The sequence below is a fragment of the Genypterus blacodes genome, unplaced genomic scaffold, assembly GCF_046128005.1.
Source record: "Genypterus blacodes isolate CSIRO-AG114 ecotype Tasmania unplaced genomic scaffold, CSIRO-AGI_Gbla_v1 ptg000026l_1, whole genome shotgun sequence".
Classification (NCBI taxonomy): Eukaryota; Metazoa; Chordata; class Actinopteri; order Ophidiiformes; family Ophidiidae; genus Genypterus; species Genypterus blacodes.
Window position 1 is genome coordinate 283608 of NW_027466839.1, and position 21836 is coordinate 305443.

At 47.5% G+C, this 21836-nt stretch overlaps 1 protein-coding gene across 1 annotated transcript in view; it reads right to left on the bottom strand.

The window, feature by feature from the left end:
• nrxn1a (neurexin 1a) overlaps positions 1–19688 on the bottom strand; it is a 51667-nt gene extending 31979 nt beyond the window's left edge. Inside the window, exons 1-5 of the mRNA XM_076143577.1 lie at positions 19372–19688; positions 16858–18261; positions 11872–11889; positions 11066–11095; positions 549–850 (exon numbers count right to left, since the gene is read on the bottom strand). Coding sequence (XP_075999692.1) covers positions 549–850; positions 11066–11095; positions 11872–11889; positions 16858–17590 — 1083 coding nt within the window. The 5' untranslated portion in view covers positions 17591–18261; positions 19372–19688. The remainder of the gene's footprint in view (positions 1–548; positions 851–11065; positions 11096–11871; positions 11890–16857; positions 18262–19371) is intronic.
• Positions 19689–21836: the final 2148 nt, after the last annotated feature.

Consider the following 21836-nt stretch of genomic DNA (forward strand, 5'->3'; position numbering starts at 1 on the left):
TAAGCACCTGAGTGCGAGAGACCCTCAGTGTTTTCTCTCTCTCTCTCTCTCTCTCACTCTCTCTCTCTTTGTATCTCTCGCTCCCACACACACACACATACATACACACACGCACACCCACAACTGGAAAAACACTCACCTAGAGCTGAAAGCAGTGCTGGTCTGGTGGTTAACCCACTGTAAACTAAGACCAAAACCTCAGGTATTTTCTTCCTACCACAGCATCATTGAAGCAGGACAACAGACCACTGACAGTTGCTTCTATATTGATTAAGTCCTTGCTGTGGATTACAGGCGCTCCTGCTGTCCGCGGTCCTTCAAACATCTACTGCAGACACTGTGGTGCACCATGTGACTTAAACACACATTAGAACCATTGAAGAGGCAGCTGGATTTCAAAACATTCTGTCCAATGTACCGTGTCTTTGTTGTCCCCAATATCCCTGAAAATCTATCCTCTCGTCTCCTCTACTCTCCTCTCCTGCTCCCTCGTGACTTGTTAGGGCACACACACACACACACTCTTTCATCCCTTGTTTTCTGGTTACCTGTCTCAGGTTGCGGGTGACCTTGACGTCGTGCCAGGCGTTGTCGTTGAACTTGCCATTGACAGGCTCCACCAAGGCTTCAAAGGCCCCGGAGCCCAGGTTGATGACAAGCGACACGGCACCGTTCTTCAGTGCCAGATTGACGTAGTCGGCCGACTTGCCGGTGTGCAGCATCAGGCCGTTGCGCTGCAGAGTTTTGAAGGAGAGCGTAATTTCATCGCTGCTAGACTGGATGGGGTTGGGCGACAGGTCGTAGCAGAAGTACTCGGAGCCCTTGAAGGTGGCGACGTACTCCTCGCGAGCTGAGAGAAAGGGAGAGGTGACAGAGGATAAAGGGAGGAGGAGGACAGGGCCGGAATGAGGAGGAGGAGGGGAATGAAGAAAAAGCAACACAGCTGTCAAAGTCTTGTTTTAACATGAGCGCTACCTCTTCCCACACTGCTCTTCACAATATGCTCACAGATGATAAAATGGTGGGTGTTCATCAGAGCCGGTCGACTGAAACAAAACTCAGCCTGGGCCTGGTTCAATTTGATTTGGAATGAGCGGTACAAAACTCTTTGTGTAAGATGTGGAAAATGTTATTGTCAAGCAAAGCCACAAAGATGCCAGCAACTCGGAAGAAACACTTCCTTCCCTACCTCTAATCGTGGTGTGTAAACAAGCTTTGATCACTCATGTGGGTTGGAGATTAAACAGTGTGGATGTGAGCGAGTAAGTCGAGAGTCTGAAGCGATCCAAATTCGTTTTGAAACCTGACATCAGCCCTTTTTGAGAGGAAAGCAATGCTGGCAATCTGAAGTGATGTGCTCTCGTTTGACAGCGTGGATCATTTTGTGCTCTTAATTGAATGACGTGTGTGTATGTGGTGTGTGTATGCCATTTATACTGTATGTAAATGAAACAGCAGTAGAGGAAGTAGAAGGGTTTTGAGAAGAACAATGATGACAATGATGGAGAACAACAGCCCATAAGCATCATGCCAGCCAAAGCAGGCAGGATCGTCAAATTAGAATTCAGAAGAACAGGCAGACGGCCAATGGAAACTTACCATTCACGCCCTTAGTGACCCCCAAGGACACCAGACCAAGGTTTCGCAATCCATCATCCTTAAGCTCGCACCCTCTTATCTACTCTCATACACCTCTGCACGCACACACACACAATCGCATAGCCACATACGCAAGCAAGCGAAAGGAACAAATACGGACACCTACACACATCTGTGCACAAAAACCGATCATACTATTGTGCTGGCATACGCAAGCGGGGACGACATTATCTGTCTCCTTCACACCCTTCCCCCCAAAAGCGTCATCCTTCCTCCGCTCCCTCCGCTATCGTCTTCCTCACCGCCATCTCCATATCTCACACCTCCCCTCCCGCTCCACGCCAACGGTCCTCTTCACATATCTTTCTCGGCCCTCCTTTTCCTTCTGATTACCTGCGCGCCCCTGCTCTATGGAGCCCCTGGCATTAGTCACCATCTTGTCGTCCATGATAATGAGGAGAACACGGCGCAATTTAAGACGGCGGGTCAGGCTGGAGCAAAGACAGACACTTGGTAAGGAACCCACTGGAGAGGAGGGCAAAAAAGATTGCCAGGTAATGAATCGACTGAAGTATAATAGGTTATTAAGGAAAGTGAGAGTCAGAGTGAGAGGAGCGTTCAAATGGAATCAGCCGCACTTGAGCATATAACAGAGTGTCACAGAGAATAATAGGAGGGGGAAAAAGTGAAAACGCATCACAATTGACAGAGCAAATGCCTTTCTTCTCTTGAAAAACCTTAAGTGTGAATGCCAATACGTAGGCAAGTGCGAAACAACACGTTGTTTACCAGCATGTGTGTGAGTTTCCCCCTAGTGTGTGTGGATTCCTTCCCACCCAGCATGTTAATGAAGTGTGTGTGCGCATGGGCCGAAAAAAAAAGAAAAGAAACGCGTGCAATTTCTGCTCGCGGAAAAGCTATGTTTATGCATGCGAATGTGTTTGTGTGTGTGTGTGTGTGTGTGCGCCAACTATATGAGTTTGTTCTTTTTTATGTGTGCATGAAATGTGTGTGGGTGTGGGTGGGTGCTGGTCTCTGTAAATATTGGTGTATTGCTGTCAGAAAAGCTATTACCAACTCAGGGCCCCGGGCTAGTCTTTACTGAGAGGCGCGAGAGTGAAGGGGAGGAGGGAGACGCACAAACACACACACACACACTGGCACACACGCACGCACGTAGACAGCCACAAACGCTAACACAATCACGCTGGCACACAAACCCGTCGACACACACACACACAGCAGACACGTAGACAAATGTAGATGAGGTGGTAAAGTGAGGGGGGGGAGGCAACTTGATCACAATGAGAACACACACAGCCGTCCAGCAGCATTCTAGCGGTAATTTACAGAGGTGCCATTAGGTTTCAGTGCGGCGCTCCACCATTCTGTTGCTAATTTACAGACATGTCATTAGAGCAGACAGGAGCACATAAAGCATCTCTGCATCGATCTGGAGGCTCTGGCCCGCAAACACTCACTCCCTGTTCTATTACACAACACACACGCGCACAAACACACACACACACACACACACACACACACACACACACACACACACACACACACACACACACACACACACACACAGGGATACACGCGCGCACACATCAGCGGGGAAAATGCATATTGGTGTGACGCTGACACAGAGATGAACATAAGCATGTGTCATATCTACTGTATGTACGCACACGCCTGTAATTGACAGACACACACACACACGCACGCACGCACCACACACACAGCCATGTCCTCTCTCAAGAGGGCAGGTTGGAGTGGATCTGTTGTAGCTCAGATTAATGGAGTGAGTCAGTATTAGCTCAGAGTAAACAGTGAGACAGACACTGACATACACACCACATGTCACACTCCATCCTGTGGCGGGCTCTGTCGATCAGAAAAACAAAGGGAGGAAAGGAAAGGAAAGGAGAGGAGAGGAGAGGAAAGGAGAGAGACAGCTGAAAGGGAGAACTGATCTGATGGTTGCTGCTGGTTCCAGTAACAGAAACCATCAGATCAGTTCTCGGGTTCAGATCCTCTGTGCCGCCCCTACAACGATCACACATCACACACACACACATCACTTCAATTTCTCTGCGTGTTTGTGTGTATGGCAAGTGTGCGTATGCGCCCCAATATGCTTCGTCTCATCCATGGGTCTCCTACTCAACCTTTCATACACTCAGCTGTCATTTCCATGGCAACCCTGTGTTACACTGGCTACAGCAGAGACGAAAGGGTTTTGCGCATGTGCACGTGTGTGTGTGTGTGTGGCAGACGGAAAGAGAGCAAAAGAGATGGAGAAGGAGGGCAAGGGAGAGAAAGAGTGATTGAGTGAACAGTACATTATCATGGACAGCTGTACTGAATCAAAATGGCGGATGGAGGCAGGGAGCACATCGGGGAGCCTACATTATACAGCACCTGATAGAGGGAGGAGGAGGAGGGTGGAGGAAGAGAGGGGAGAAACAGAGGAAGGAAGAAAAGGAAAGACTGTCTAGGGGTGTTTGAAAGAAGACAGGAAGAAAAAGGGGTGAGAGGGGTAACAAAATGGAAGAGAAGACGGGAATGGCACAGGGACAGAAAGAGAGACGGGGAAAGGGAGTGGCACAGAGGGAGGGATGGATGGCCGGGGAGAAAGAAAGAAAGAGGGCGAGAGGGAAAAATGCTGGTGTATCTAAATCCTAGAGTAGCAAGCCTCAATCATGGCAGGGCTGTCATTGTGAAGATAGCACATTGCAATTCCCCCTGCACCTCGTTTTAGCCCACCATGCATTTCTGCTATCAGCTCCTCTCAGACTGCCCCTCACACACACACACACACACAACATAAACTCATAACACATATGGCACGGAGGCATCTCTCCTTAATAACACACGCGCGGATTAACTTTTTACGGTATACAGATAAATGGCTGGCGTAGGAAATGTATGTAAATGTATGCAAACGTATGCATAGTCTCTATATTAAGCGAAAGTGGGGGAAAATCCATACAGATGTTCACCAAAGGCGCCGAGTCCCTTTTTCCATCTCAATGCCAGTGACATATAGTATCTGGCTTTGAAACCTATCAGGCTATCACATCACAGCCGAGGGAGCGATACTGTAGAGTAAAATATTACTGTTGTGACACGAGTGACAGATTTGTTGACTGCGATCCTGCTCTCACACACATTTGAGATTTTTCTCTCTCTTAAACTGTAGGCGTCCTTTACAAAAAAAATGAGACGTGCAGTTGAAAAATCGAACACCTGCGCTGATAAAAAAGGCTTTAAAAACTCTATTTGAACAGGAAAACGTACAACTTGAGCGCAACGACTGCACAATTAAAGAAAATTTAAGAGGAGGATCCGTGTTTAAGATGTAGTTGGGGAGGACGAAATGATTAACAATCTTCCTGCTGTGGTTTTTAAAACGTTTCGCTTCCTTTCTTTATCTCTGCTCATCTCAGCTCAGTTTTGGCCCTTTCGCTGGTACCCAGGGAAACCAGCTTGTTTCCATGACAATGTCTGCAGGCAGAACAGTGTATTTGTCTTAAGCTGGATAAGATCAGAGTCAGTTTCATCCCTTTTATACACACACACACACACACTCTCACTCACAGGCACGTAAACACACGCACACACACACACACACAAACAGACTCAAATGCACAGAGTAAAGCACCGAGCATTGATATGCAGGCACTCAGGAAAAACTGTGTGCGACGCAATCACGAACGCACAAATTCATGCATACCAGTAACCACAACACACAAACCATAAAGTTAAATCCACCTCCATAATCAAATGAACATGATTACAAATGTAGATGCACATGGTTACACACACACACACACACACACACACACACACATGCTGTCACACAGTAAACCCGCACAGGAGCCCACTTTAATGAACCTTCTTACAGCAGGTTGTTAACAAATAACAAGGGCATAAAGTCCTCTTTTCATAAAGGTAATGTAATAGGTTTTTAATGAATGATGTGGCTACACACTCACTCCGCAGCTTGTAGTTATGCTAGACAAGCGCCGCAAATGAATGTTTCCCGTGCCCGCGCGCCCGGTGTGTCTGTTAGTCTGATTGCGTGTGCGTTTGTGTACTTATTTGTTCTCGTTTTTTTTGGCAAACGGAAAAGAAATGAACTTCAAATGCCAGATGGGGTACTGGAATGAATCGCCAATTGGGCCACTACCCCTCAGCGCCCGTCCAAACACAATGGAAATTGCTGGAACAGGTAAAAGAAAATTGCAATACAGACAAGCCCATTTCTCTCTCCTTCTCTCTCAAGAGACGAGTGCGTGCATGCATGCGTGCGTGCGTGCGTGCCTGTGCCTGTGTGTGTTTTGGATAAGGTATCTGCATCGTCGATGAATACCATCGCGGCTGATGCGGGGACCATGTCAAACCAGGGAGCCCAAGGAGAGAGCCTGCTGAGAAACGCTGCGGTCTTATCTCTCCTCTCGTCTCCCTCTGCGTCTCCGACCTTCTCCTTCCCTCCGTTCCCACTTTCTGAATACGCTCCTATCTTTTCTCACCATCACTTTTCGACACTCTTTTACCCTCGTCCGCCCACCCCCTCTCCCTCCCTCCCTCCCTTTCACACACTCACAGCCAGCCTCCGATGGTGAGTCTATTTGATGTCTTTATTTTTAGGTGATTACAAAGTGCCCCAGCTCTGTGCGCAGCCTATTAGTGTTGCAGTGAACGTGCGAAATGTATTAAGCGTACACTTACAACAGCATGGTAATTGTATACAATTACCAGTAAATGTATACATTTACCAGTGGGATTGCTACACACTTCCCATGGTGAATCAGTAACTGTACATCTCGCTGATAATGTTAGGGTAGAGCAGTGTGTGTGGTGGTGCAACTTTCATTACAAGGACTCTGCGGGTGTTCAACTATTAACGAGCACTGTAGCACAATGTGCCTTAATGTAAGTTGTCACGTTAGCGGTGTAGAGCCGAGGCAGAAATAGATGCATTAATGACAAGGTTACACCTTAGAACATGATGGCGTTTTCACTCAATATACACCAGAACCACTCGCTGATGGTGAGCGGATACAACTTAGACTCCAGTGCAAGATTATGGCCTAACCAAATTCAGACCGCTCAGTTTGGCGGGGAGGCAGGCAGCCAATCATTAAAACACCAAACGGCCCTTTCTCACCTCATATTGAGTGGTGCTCACTTTCCTGCTGCTACCTAAGAGTAAATTATTGGAACTGCAGTTTGGATTATCTAAATATTCATCGGGACATTTATCAGTTACAACAAGGCGGACATGATTCAGAAGGTTTTCCCTAGCAGATACAAAGTAACTAAAGCATTTCAGTGATACTTTGCTCCTATGTGGACGTTATAGGGCTGGGTGTTGCGCAATAATCTTTTGGTACCAGTGCCAAATCAATACTAATGTAATAATACCAACATTTAATCGGCATAAACCTAAAAATCGAACAATCTAACAATAAAACAGGTGACTTTTAATTTGGCAAGGTGATAAAGAATTATACAACAAATATAAATGGCATTAAGGAGCTCAGCAGGCATTGTTTACCAAATGTTGATACCTGCCAATGTTTGATAATAATTACTAAATAAAGCCTACAATAAGATCTAATCTTCCAGGAAACAGTCTACTGAGATTATTTGAAAATTGATATGTTTTATAACATTGCTTCAGTAACCCTGTATTTCATTAAAAACAATAATTATGCTTTGTATGATTTATATTCAGGACTGCTAGATGAGGATGACTAAGAGGATACATGCTGTACTTTAGCTGTACCGACTGGTTCCTCTCATCTTGGCGTCTGCTACCGCTCCTGACTTCACATATGGTGAAGTCAGCAAGGAGCTCGGCTATGTGCGTCTGTGCGTGTGTCCATATGTGTGTGTGTGTGTGAGTGAGAGGATGCAAGATTTATGCCCAGAAACGGGAGAGAGAGACAAAACGAACGGGGGACAAAGACAGAAAAAGAAATCCAAAAATTGTGGAAGTGACCGTGTGTGTGTGTGCGTGTGTATGTAGCCTGTATGTGCGATCCCATCTGCGTGTTCTCACCCATAAGACAATGTGTGTGTATGTGTTGAAATGAGCCGATTTGATTGCCAACGCTTTATGAGTCATGTGATGACTCACAATCCACCTCCCCTCACACTCATTTGCACTCACACAAAGACACAGATTTGGCATGTGGCGCATGCACAAACGCACACATACATGCATGCATACAAACAGACACACACACACACCTCGCTCCCTCTCCTGCTTCATCCACTGACCGTGAAGAATATGTGCAGGCAGCCTTACTCATGCATATTTACACTGAACACGCACTCACTCACCTACTCAGCGGGCCCTCTGTAAAGGTTATTGTGTACGAGTGCAAAAGTGTGCGAGTGTGTGTGTGTGAGTGTGTGCCTATGCGTTCGCGCACGCGTGTGTGAAAAGGTCACTTCAAGCAAGGCAGACCACTTGTCTATGGTGTGCACAGATTGTTGGAACTGATATTGAGAACATTTTGGACACGCGGACAAACAACCGCTATTAACCGGACTCAGTGGCCCAACAATACAAACCAGCAACCGCCGCTAAATATGTTCAGGGAACCCGCGACTCAATCCTATTCAGAACCCGCCAGTCACTCATTCACCCGCGAACCCTTCACGCTCTATTCTTGACCGGACAAAGAGCAGAGAAAGAGCAAAATCTGCTACTTGGCTTTGAGCACATTTTCCATCCAGATTATTGCTCCTCAATACTTTTCAAAAAAAAAAAATCCATTTCCCCTCCTCTTCCGTTGGCTGCGTGATACTTATGAAAATCCAATTTGGCTCCCCTTTTTTTCCTTCCCCTCACTATTCATGCATTCTCACCCACTCAGAGTGATTAGTGATCTGTGGGTATAGTTTGCAGGGAGAATGATAGCTGTGTTTTATGGCGGAGGGGAAAGGTCCGGGGCTCCCCCATCAGGGCTGATGTCCCTGAGAGAATGACTGGGCTGGGAGGGCAGACTGGAGCACCGCTGGCTCTTTGCAGATACAGGCAGCTGCTCTACATCACAGGAAAAGAAGACGACTCACTTTATCTCCCCCCCGTCTCTCCCGCTCTCCCTCCTTCCCTCTCTACTCCCTCTATCATTTATTCCTTTAGTTCTCTTCTCTACAGGCACGGTCTCTTTTTCTCAATTTCTCAAGCACACACAAGTCGTACACACACACACGCACACGTACACACACACCCACATACGCAGACACATCCTCTATCTATTCTGAGACACCCCCCCACCCGATCCACCCCCCTCAAAGAAACTCATTTCAGCTTTGCGGACTCCTCAAAAAGCCTCTTTACGCCAAGCTAACCTAAGCTAGGCTTCGTCTGCGCCATTTGACAGCCTTTACATCTCAGTATGCAGAGCAAAACACACACACGCACACACCATCACGTGTACACTCTTTGAAGGGTACTTCAAAGGTTTCGAAATAAATAAAGGAAAAGATTCTGGCACAGTTTTACTTTCAATCTATCACAATCCAACCCATTCATAACCGGGAGGGCGTCCGCTAATACGGCAAATACATCGTGCAATAATGCAGGGAGCGTATGTTAATACATGTCGGTCCTTAAAGTAGGTGATTTAAAATGCCGAAAGGTAAGCCAGATGAAGCAATTAAGTTTTCACTGCCACCTGGATGATTCATGGTGGACATTTTGAGGCAGAAACATCAGCAGAAGGAGCTTTACTTGGCAATCAAAAAGGTTGCAGAATGCTCCGATAGAAATATACTTTGTCAGAATAGAGACGTATCACCATAATAGATGGTTGGAGACGTAATTTGTGCTCTATTCAAGATATTTCTATCTGCTGACGTGGATGAACATTTCATTTAATAGCAGCCACATTTCACTGAATACACAGCGGCCCGTGTCACAATGGGAGAAAGCCTTCATCATGTCCTCCCTCATCCAATCAAACACAATAGCCTCAGATCTGCCCGTCACCGTCAGGCTTATCTTTATGTGGGCCAATCAGTGTATTCATCAGCGTCATGCAGGGCCAACCAATCGAAGCAGCACCTACCTTCAGATTTTCAAAAAGGCGCCCGTCTTCGGCTGGAGCTCCTAATCATTCTCACACATGCACGCACGCCGGGTCGGTGCACACGCTCGCGCGCTCATGCGCTCAAGCTTACCTTACCAGAATTGAAACATTCCAATTTAACAGCAACCAAGAATACGAGCTAGGTGTTGTAGAAAGCTAATGGTCTGTGTTTCCGTACATACAAAGAGCGTGTCATCACATTCATCTGAACAGAACCACACAGCCCGGTATGGGTGCGTATGAATGAATGAGCTGGGGTGGGTGGGGTTAGGGTGGGGGTACCTCTGAGCTTGCCTAAATTCACAGAGGGTGTCGTCCCAAATAGTGAGAAGGAGGGCAAGGAAACAGAGAAGGAAGGGGGAAAAGAGAAAGAAGGGCAAGAAGATGAAGGTGGCATTTATTCATCGGTGAACACGTCTTCCATTTTCCAAGGGCAGAAAAGTCAGACTTGTTCTGGGGCTGTGTTCGAACACGACCACACAACTTTTGGCGGGCAGATGTATGTAACAGCAACAACCTCCATACAGTGCATAAACATCTGTTGAGAATAACATGGTGAAGAACCAATGAGAGCAGAGCGAGACATGCTGGAAGCCAATAACAAAGGCGTGGATGGACATGGGGGTGAATGTCGAACCGTATGGAGAATTGTTAAAACTGCCACTGTCGCAAAAAATCACTCACTTGCACGCTTGCGTCTCGTCTCGATCACACACACACACACACACACACACACACACACACACACACACACACACACACACACACACACACACACACACACACACACACACTCGCTCACACAGATGAAAGGAAATGAGGTGAGGTGGAGGAGTAAAGACCCAAATCAAACCGTCCGTGGCCTCGGGTCGGTCGGCGCTGAGCTCCAATTCCGTGACAAGAAGCTCAGACAGATCTAACCCGGGCCAAGCGCCATCAAGCCACAGCCGTCTACATCCGCCCATTAACCCCTCCCGCATCAGCAGCCGGGCTTATATATTGTATTTCATTACATTATACAACGTATTCTAGCAGAAGTTGTTTTTAGGCTCTAAGATAAGCAGCTTACCCTTCGAATATAAAACAACAAAAACAAGATCTTTCAAGTTGAACTGTTCCCGTCCGTATCTCCTAAGTCTTAATTACTTCATCGTACACAAAATGGCGGTGAGTCTAATTCACAGAAGAACTGACCTTAGTTCAGTGCCTAGAGAGACAACTTCCTCCCGTGCCAAGTGGTGATTGAGTGGGGGAGGGGTACAGGGTGTTGTGATGGTGGGGGGGTGGGTGAGGAGGGAGGGGATGATGGTATAGCAGAGGACAACAGGAAGTGAGGTAAGAGGAGGTCATACCTTGGTCGCCAATCATCAGGTGTGCCAGACCTTAGGGGGAAGACAAGAGCACAGTCAGCACAGCAAAGGATCATGGGCGTGAAGTGTGTGTGTGTGTGTGTGTGTGTGTGTGTGTGTGTGTGTGTGTGTGTCGGTCTGCGTGTATTTCTCAGGTAGGCACTAGTGACGGCTTGGGATCTCTGCTACTTCCTGTTTATCTGTGTGTGAGTGTGTGCGTGCGTGCTTGTGTGCTTATGAATGGTTTAAATTAAATCAAAGGTCTGAAAGACTCACTTTGAATACACTCTGTCATCCTAGGCAGCGATCCTACGCACGTGCACTCACAGGCACATACACACACACGCACACACGCAAATTTGCTAATTTGCAAAGAGAACTAATGAACTACTTTGTGTACTTGTGTATCCATCTGTCTAAATAACCTGGAGGCAACAGCCACTTCATATGAGAACACATGGAATGTAGTACTTACCAGCCATCAGGAACAAACCCCTACATACCCAAACAGACCAAAGCTTTATGCATTTATGCTGGCTAACTTATATTTGCACAACAGAAAATGCGAGAAAGAATATGACAGACTTAAAGAATAAAGAGACGATGGGAAGGTCGGGGTTGTAAAGGAGAAAAGAAGATGGCATAAGAGCTAAAGAAAGAGTATTTAAGTTTGGTTTTAAGAACAAAAGGTAAGGGGGCTGACAAAGAAAGAAAGGAATAAAGTAAATAACTGAGCGTGGAGAGATGAGAGAGATAGATTGACACAGAGTGAGAGAGAGAGAGAGAGAGCGAAAGCGAAGGCAACCTACCTGGGGTGTAGCTGTGTTCTGGGAAGGTGTCGCGGCCGAGCGAGGAGAGAGAGAGACAGACATTCATTAACATGCATGCTGAGCCCTCGGGTTACCATGGCTACTTACATGCACACCCGTCCCAGGTAATTGTGGAAACATACATGCAGTCCACGCAAACATCACAATGGATACCATGCTGCACTGGTAGCCAAACTGAGGTCGTCTATACGTACACTGCTGCATTTTAAATGCACAAACTCTCTCTCTCTCTCTCTCGCTCGCTCGCTCTCTCGACGACTCCACATTTGTACAGATACACAGAAGCACACACACACACGTACCCAGCCACACTTGACAGAGGGTGGAGGGTGTGGGTGTAAATATACATTCCTACCTGTATGTTGAGATTCGAGAGCCGTTTACCCCAGAACTTACCTTGCAGCCGCCGCAGCCTCTCCCCAGAGCCCCCTGACAGATGCATGCAACACATCCACACACACATCACACACACACACACACTCACATTCTCTCTCTTTTCACACGTACAGACACCCACACACCCACATTGACTATGGCAGTATTAATGATGTGAAATAGCAGGGAAACATGTAAGGATGGATTAGCAGTGCAGGAAGACGAGGGACATGCATGGGTTAATACTGGGACAGAACGTGTCTGTGTATGTGTGCAATTGTGTGTCAGTATTTGAATGGTGCGTCCTGAGCTGGAGTTCTGAGTCTGAGTGCTTCCTCGCCTCTCTGCCCTTGTGCTAGTAATACGGCAGAAACAGGTGGAGCCATTAGCATGCTAACAGCAATCTGCCCTCAAGGACAACGCGAGCCGGGCCGGGCCTAACAAGCCGGGGTTCACTGTGCCTTCACTGGAGGACACAACAGCTCAGGCAGTAATTACATCTATGCACACTCCTGGCCCCGGCGTGCTTTACTCACAGGTATGATGTGTAGAGAGAGAGAGAGTGGGGCGATTCTCTTTTAGCGCCGCGACTAAGGATTGTTTTCACGATTCTGCAGGGGTTTTAGCTTTTTTCATTAATTGATTAATGAGCTGTAAAATGTAAAATATATGAGGAATTCCCAGAGACGACAACATTCTGTCATTTGACTTAATTATTTATCAATCAAGCAGCTAATCACGTCAACACTGTTCAAAGTGCTGATTTAATTTGAATCAGACTGAAATAAGCACGCATTCGTTCAAAAACAAGAGAGCAGAAATGATTGGTAGTTTTTACTGAATGAAAGGCTTTTTTGTATGTATTGTCTACTGGTCAATGAATTAGTTCATTGTTTCGGCCCTTGTTTTGTCTCAACAACAATCCTGAACCTCTGAGGGATTCAACACTTTCCTCATACAACAATTAAAGCGGTAATATAGCTGAAGGTAACTGCCGGCGTTGTAGGAGCTGTGAAAATTACAGAGAGAGGTTCAGGGGCCTCAGGCGACGTCCGTTCTTTCCTCTAACAGAGTGTTTGTTCATCATTAAAAAATGTTTCCAATGGATTCTTTTTCTAATTTCCTAGGCGTTATTTATTTCCACCCCAAAAAAAAAAGCTTCGTTATGCAGCTTGAGTTGAGGTTTGCCGGCTTCCGAATGACATCATAATTTGATGGTTCCGCAAAACAAATAAAACCTTTTAACACCTGAGTCGTCTTAACTCACGCGGAACAAAAAACACTGCCTGGGCTCATATACAAGCAAATAATGATCGTTCCTATTACCATGGAGAATAATAACCCCCCTCTCCCTCCCTCCCTCCCTCCCCGGCATAACATCAGCATCACACGTAGCTTTAGACGCTTTTTTGTCAAAGGGATACTCTACCACAGATACAAGCTTTGAATTCTCTTCCTTACTGTTCCCTCCGTGTACTTTCAAAGGCACGGCTCACATTTTTGACACGAGGTACTGTGAGTTGCCTCCTGATACCGGTGTCGATGCGTGGATATCAGATCTCGTAGAAAAATACTTACAACTACATGTAGATTAACTAAAACTGTTTATCGCAGCTTCGTGCTCTATTCCATATTTCAGAAATTCCACCCTAACCCTTTGGAACTTTCTACAAAATAAGCAATTAAGACATAATTTGCCATGTGCTGGGATTTTTTTTCACATTATATACACTAAACAAATAACTGAAAGGAGAAGGAAAAAAATCTATAGATTGCTCAACAATGAAAATAATCATTAGTTGCAACCCCGGTTTGAACCGGAGCGCATTTGCAAACATTCCTCACACTCGGAGACATGTTTTGTTTTAATGTGATAAAAAGGTTGCTCGTATTGCCGCCTCTGGCAACAGCTGTCACCCTGCGTAGTCTGTAGATAACTGTATTATGGTTAGAGGCTCGCTTAAAACCAAATAACGTCCAAGCTGTTGATAATGCACAGCCTTTAGAAAAACTATTCCTTAATTTCGTCTCCCTCTAAACACAGTTGGTCTTCATTTTAGGACGCAGTTTGCATTAATTAAAGGAAAATGACGATCCATCTATCTCTTAACGCCAATCTATATCTATTTGTTTTTTAACCATATACAGTATATGGGATCTACCACATGGCTCTATGCAAGAGATACACTTCATCCAAACTACATCCAAGCAAATCTAATGTACCACTTCAACCTAATGCTGTTCACTTCATACACACACATCTAAAGCCTTCCAACTTGAATCATCTCCGTGACCGCAGTAACCCACGGCACCGCATACCGGCAACATCCATCGAACACACAATCCGTCTCCAGACACGCAGAGGAAACCTTTAAAAGGTACATGTTGCACCTTTTTTTGTGCAACAAGGCCCCAGTCAAGATGCGAGTGTATCTAATGAGAGCCTTTATATAACATGCCTACGTCTTCCTTTCAGCCTGTGGACCTGCACCGCTGCTGCTGTGGACCTCAGTTGTGCTGTGACTAATGGCGGTGCTGGAGCTGGCAAACTGTGACTGTGTTTGTATGTCTGTGAATATGTGTGCTCTTATGGGAATGTGTGTGTGTGTGTGTGTGTGTGTGTTTTCTCCTAGGGTGACACTCACACCTGACAGCAATCTACATGAGACTGGCCCTGGATCGCATTTTATTCTCATTAACACGTCGCTAAGCGTCTGCACAGCGGGAGAGATCATGTCTTCACCTGTCACTTCCTCAACGTATAGACACCCCCACCTGCAGCACACCGCACAGATCCTACTTAGAAATTAAGACCACTTGTCAAGACGGTTCCTGGTTGCCTCGGGGATCTCAGTCATACATGCATACATACACACTCGGCAACCACACGGGCGGGCGCAGTCACAATGCCTGGAGTCACTAGGGGGGCCGAGATAGAGCTGTAAAGAGCATGAATAAGAAACGTGGGTGGGCGCAGAGAAATGGGGACGAGGAAAGAAGCAGAGAGAGAGAGAGAATCTAGTATTAAGACTTCCTATCAGTCCTGCCTACTGGCTTTTGCAGGCCGTCCCACTGTCAACTAAGTGGTAGGGTGATATGGTAGGTTGCTAAAGCGAGGCGTGATGCTGACAGTGGAGCCGGGAGGAGTGTGAGGTCAGGGTAGTGAAGAACTGTAGCAATGTAAGCAAGGCCACTCTACTGGCTGATGCATTGGTGTCATTGAAAAATCAATAGCTAAGGCAAAGCTGAAAAGCCTCTTTGGCGTCGAAAAGAAGAAGGAGGAAAAAAAAACCCTACCATACAGTCGTTGAGAGCGCTATTGATTAAGGATGCAGATTTGCTCTGTGAATGAACTGAAGCAAATCTGACGACACAGACAACTAAGCAGGGGAAATGGATGCATTTGCAGTATCGGCCATAACAAGGTAGCTGAGTTCATTAAGCAGCTGTTATGTTTTTGTAATGGCTGTCATTACAGTGGCCAGCATATTGGCACTCGTATTGACCAAAGGCTTATTTGACATTATTAAGGGAGGGTTTTTAGCAGAGGCATCACACATTTCTCAAATCATTTTTTTGTGATGGTGTTTTTCTTTTGCGTCTTCCACCGACACATAAAATTGTTTTATTTCCCCCCCCCCCTTCAGGGTTCTTTATCATCACAGTCCCTCCTCTTCGTACGGTGCGACTGACAGAACACTATTTCCACATTTGTAATGCGTAGGGACGGTGACACAAACACATGCACGCATACATTCTGTGCACAACTCACACATTTGCAACCAGAGCATTATAAAGGGTTCCAAGCTGTTCAAATTAATGGAAGGCAAATGATTGTACACAAGTCATCCTATGCATGGTACCCGTGAAGGCCATCTGGAATCAATGCAAATACATTAACACAGGCAGCCAAATGTCAGCCATATAACAACCGCTGATTTTCAGCCTCTTAGCCTAGTTCCAATAAAATCTTTCAGCAGGAGCCAGTCATCCTGTTCTTATTGAATCTATATTTTATTGCGTTTTGCCCACGGACACCAACAAAGCTCAGAAAGGCTTACGTAGCTTGCCAGGTAAGGATTTAACGAAGATTTCGGGAATTTGTCTCAGGTCTCCAGACTTTCCAGCTTCGCAGTCTGAATGCGGGTCAGGAGAGGAGCTCTCAAGCTCTCAGCTCCAACTCCACTAAATTGCACTTCTTGGGAGGGGGCTTATAGTGCTGAGCTCTGGAGATACGTACTAAATTGTGAGTCATTGGCAACCTCAGGAATCAATATTAAACAGAATCTGTATGCATGTCTTGTACTGTTTGTGAAAGCTGGTAGTCCATACACACCAACAGAGTGCAGCAGTGAAGGTATGAAGGAAAATCCATGTTTTCACTCAGGACCTGAGTTTGCAACTGGACGTATAAATCTTGATTGAAATTATCCATCCAGCCAACTAACTGTGAGACTGTGAGTGTGTGAGTGTGTGTGTGTGTGTGTGTGTGTGTGTGAGAGTGTCAATGTACAGTATTAAAATGCATGTCTGTGGGTATGTGAAGGATGAGACGGGTGTATGATGGGTCAGCGTGGTTCTGAGTCTTACCTTCGCTGCAGTCGTTGCCTTGGTAACCGGTGTCAGAGCAGTCACAGACGGCCTGGTCGTTGACCACGCTGCACACCCCTCCGTTCTGACACTGGTGGTCTGGCCCGCAGCCGGCTGTTATCGTGACACGTTCTGAGCTGTCCAGTGTCACAAGCGAACCGTTAATGCCCACTGCCGTGATCCAGCCACGGAAGGCAGGGTGTTCCCGCACCGAAGGAGAGGTGAGGCGCAGCGGAGACGAGTGGAGTTCAGGTGTAACCCCTCCCATGAAGGTGTGGCTGAATACTGTCATGTCTCTTCTCTTGCTCTTCACTTCCGCCCAACCCTCCAGTCGACCGTCCACCTCCAGTGAGGTGTTTCTCCAGTCCCGCTTGACACGCACTGCATGCCAGTGCCCATCGCTCACTGCCACGCCTGACTGCAGTTCAGCTGGCTCAGCACAGAAGATGGAGAAGCGCAAGCGGAGGTGGCCGTGCTGGAGCAGCAGCTCCAGGAAGTCGCAAAAGCCCTCATCATCCAGGTAGAGCAGCAGGCCCTCCTGGCTGTGAGTCCGCAGACTGAAGCTGAGAACACTCTCACAGCAGGCGTTCCACACTGGGAACCGCCCCCACTGGCTGGACACACCACCAAACTCCAGCACCTCCCCTTGGGCATGGCCCCCCACACTGCATAGGCACAGCCCCAAGAAGATCAGGGGGGCTGCCGCCCAAACGCACACTGCCATCACACTCATACACACACTCACACTGGCGCTCACACACAGGAAGAGAAAGGGGCTAGAGCTGGGGTGGTCCCTCTAGCCTACAGCTCATGGTGATAAGTGGAGTGCACTCTGTCGCACACCTTCTGTGTGTGTTAGCTGCACCCGGCTGTGTTGGTAATGCTCTTTTCACGGAGAGGCACCTACAATATGCAGCTCCAATGCCGTCGAAACTCAGCCTCCTCTATCTTCTTAACGTCCTTGGAGCATCTTCTCTCGCCCAGGCCAGGGGTACTTCCAGTGTTTGTGTCTTTTCTGAAATATGACTAAAATTCCATTCAGTCCTTGTTCATTCTTCACTTCTGTGATATGAGATTGCAGGTGTATGTGTGTGTTTGTGCATCTGTCTGAGTGTTAGATATGTGTCGAACAGGACGTGAACTCCATCTTTGTGCCCTAGATAGGGCCTTATCCCCCATGCAGGCAACTCCCCGCGGAGTGTGAGTGAGTGTGTGTGGCTCACACACTGGTAATGGAGAGAAATGACACCGTCATAGCAGAATTTTCTCCCCCTCCTCCCTGTCTTAGTAGGGCAAGACTTATAGTGTGTGTGGGCAAATGTATGTGTGTGTGTGTGTGCGTGTGTGAGTGAGGGTGTGTGTTTATGTGTGTCTCACTGCCGCGTCATCACTCTCTCCAGCGACCTACAGAGAGAACAGAGACAGCACAATCAACCAGGGTCGCATATACACAAGCACACACGCACGTAAACACACACAACTCAAGCCTGCTATTATTATCAAATTACTCCTCATGCACTCTCCTTGCTGGCACACACACTCATCATTATTTCACATTATTTTACAGGCCTAAACTAAGAATCTGAACATATCAGACACAACTAAACACAGATTTGTACTTTCAACACATAAGCCAAACAAACACACACACCCACGCACACACACTGGCACGCTACACACACACACGGATGAAAACAGCACCTCCTCAGCAAAGCTCCCATCATGCCGCAGGAGGGTTTTCATAAGGTAACATACCTGCCATTGTCATTACGCTATTAAGCCCACGGCCGTGTCTCCTGTGACTTCACAGGTTCACGGACACACCTTAACCCACGACCCGTGATCCCCCCCCCTCCTCTCCTTCCTCCTCAGAGCTTTACAGACGGTGGATCGTGGCCACCTCGAGCCGCCGTCAAAGATCCTGTGGGCTCCATCACAAAGACGAGAGCAGCACCGCGCGCTGCGGCGGATGACTCAAACGCGGCTCGCTTATCAAATTAACGCGTCCCTAGCTAATCGCTAATGACTGAATACATTCACACACACACACATTCAAACACAACGCACCGGGTACAAATGCGCGTATATAACCCCCACCACCCCCCCGCACACACTTCATTCTCCCGCGTCTCAGAGTCCCCCCCGAACGGCGGAATTTGCGACGACATGGCGTTATTGATAGAGGGGGTGAATGAATGCGGTTGAAATATCGATTCTCGATTTGCGGCCATACCTCCTCTCCATTTTTCCTCCTCCTATGCCGGAGCGCGCTCGCTACTCCGGCTATCAATCTATCTCATCACCTGCGCCCGAGAACTCGCAGTGAACCATAGCGTTTCAAATTAGTTTTTTTTTTTTTTTACTCAAACCAAGTCGCCAACTGCGTTAAATACACAGCCTTTTTTATAACATTTAACGTAAAAACCTCGCAACGTAAATAATGTAAATATGTTTAAGAAAAAATCAGCACGGCGGCGTTTTTCCTCAGTGCGGGTACACAGAAAACCCACCTACCTTACGCACATCCTGTGGTTCCGTGGCAACAGTGCCGCGCGCGACTCATCGATTTTCGCTTCCATTTGTGGAGGAGCTCGAGTCGCGGAAGAGGAAGGAGACGCGCGCGCCTCGGAGACGGAGCCGGTCTACCGGGCAGGAGGGGAGGGGGGGGGGACAAAATGATCTCTGGGCTCTCCTCCGGGAGCCGAGGTGCCACTGCTCTCCCTTTTCTCTAGCGTCCCCTCTCTCCGTGTCGCTTTATCTCAGCCAGTGTCCCTCTTTCTCTCTCGCTCTTTCTCCGCTCTCTCGAGGAGGAAAAGGTGCAGTCTGATGCTCTCCGCGAGACTCGGCAGAGGGAGGGTCACGTGGTCGCGAGAGAGAGGGAGAGAGAGAGGGAGAGAGAGAGAGGGAGCGAAAGAGCGAGAGAGAGAGAGAGGGGGAGGGAGGAGGGGGGATGGGCGGGGCCGCGCGCTGCTGCAGCACCTTGGACAGCGCGCACACGAAACAGAAACGCAATTACCGGAGGCAGAAAAGGAAAGAACCGGGAAGATCCGAATGATTAAATCCGTGAGTGACAACGACAATGGCCTCCACCTTCTCCGGTGACAGGCGCGATTGTAAGGGAGACACCGATTCAATGAACTGTGGGGGGAAGTAGGGATGAAAAGCGAACTGCCCAAGGTCCCCTCAAACCCAGCCAATTCACAATTCCTACCTCTCTCTCTCTCTCTCCCTCTCCCTCTCGCCCTCTGAATCTAGACAGACAGTGTGTGTCTCCCTTCTCCACGGAAGTACACAAGCACACGCTCACATTTACAGCGCACGCATCACACGCACGTCACATTACATCACATCCCAGTTATTTGAACGGCGTTTCAGATTGAAGCCCAGACTTGCACAGATCTCCCCTCAGATATGTACATTGCCAGCATACAGACACTCAGAGAGACACCGCATATAAACACGGCGTGTAATGTGGGTGCCTTTTTGTCTGTCTCGGAGAGGGACTCCCCAGCTGTGTTTATCCCAGCTCCTGTGTGTGTGCGTTTGTGTGTGTGTGTGTGTGTGTGACAGACACACACTCCCTGGACACGGATGGGACCAGCTGCTACTGCTCTCTCCCTTTCTCTCTCTTTCTGAATCTAGATATACATGTCCCTTGCTAGCCAACACATCTGCTTTTCTCCCTTTCACCATAATCGCGAGCAGGAGCTGGAGGATGCTTGAAGTTGTGAAGCCAGTAAATTGGCAATTTACGACTGAGGCCTTGCAATGAAAGATTGGCCCTGACCTAAACAAAAGAAGCGGATGCAGGATGCACTCCATAGACAAGATGAATGGAGCTGCATACTACCTACTGATGTGCAGCTGTCAAATGCACACACATACACAGTCGCTCTCTGTACAGTATAGCTGTCACCTTTATTGTCCGTGTGTGTGTGTCTGCGGGGGAGCGTACAGTGTGTGCGTGTCAGCTGTTTGGTGCTATGAGAGCTCTGCTAATATGGGTACTTCCTCCAGTGAGACGGGCAGCACTAACCGGGCAGTTTTAGCGATTGAGCAGAAGCAGTAAATGGACACACAGCAAGAACACGACGGCTAAAATTGATTTGTGCTCCTGATATTAAAAACACAAGGGGCGAGCGCAGTGACCACAGCTGGGATAAAGAGAGAACATCTGTGCATGCAGGGCACATGTGTGTGTGTGTCTCTGTGTGTGTGTCTCTGTGTGTCAGTGTGTGTGTGTTATTTGTGTAATGCCTATGTGAGAGGGGAGGGAAGAGGGGCGAAGCAGGGTAGGAGGGTGGGCGGATGAGGGGGTTACTATGGAAACTATCTCAACATCAGCACCTGCTTTCCCATTGGACTGACCACCGCCGCTTCTCTCGCCACTTTCAAACTCTTTCACCCTCCCTTCCCATATCCGGGGTCAGGGGGGTTTGAGTTGACCTTTCAGCATGGCATTATCAAATTATAAGACTCCATCTCTTCCAACGCAATCAAAGCACACACACACACACGCACAGAGAACGTCTGGGTAGAAATAGGGGTGTTTGTGGTCATGGATGAATGGGCACACACACACACTTCTCTCAGACTGCTTTGGTAGCACCTCAGACCACATTAAAGCTGCCGTTAGATTAAGCCTCGGTTAATTATCTCATTTCCATTCAGAGAGATTCCTGGTTAATTAAGATATTTACAATTTGCAAATAAAAGTTTTCTTAGAGAGAGAGCTCTTAGTGAAATTAAAACCGTTCGGTAGTCGTCTTTTTCGGGAGCGCTATGCTGTTTGCCTTACAGAATCACAGCGCAGGGTTAAATCGCCCGTGATTCCAGAAAGATTGAGCGGTGAACTTCAGGCAACTCGTTGATTTTCATACGGATGTAATATTCTGGGTATGAGAATGTAATGTGGCCTGATTCTGCATGCGGCAAGAGCAGGTTATGTTATTCTACATGAGCCATCAAGGCGTAATGTG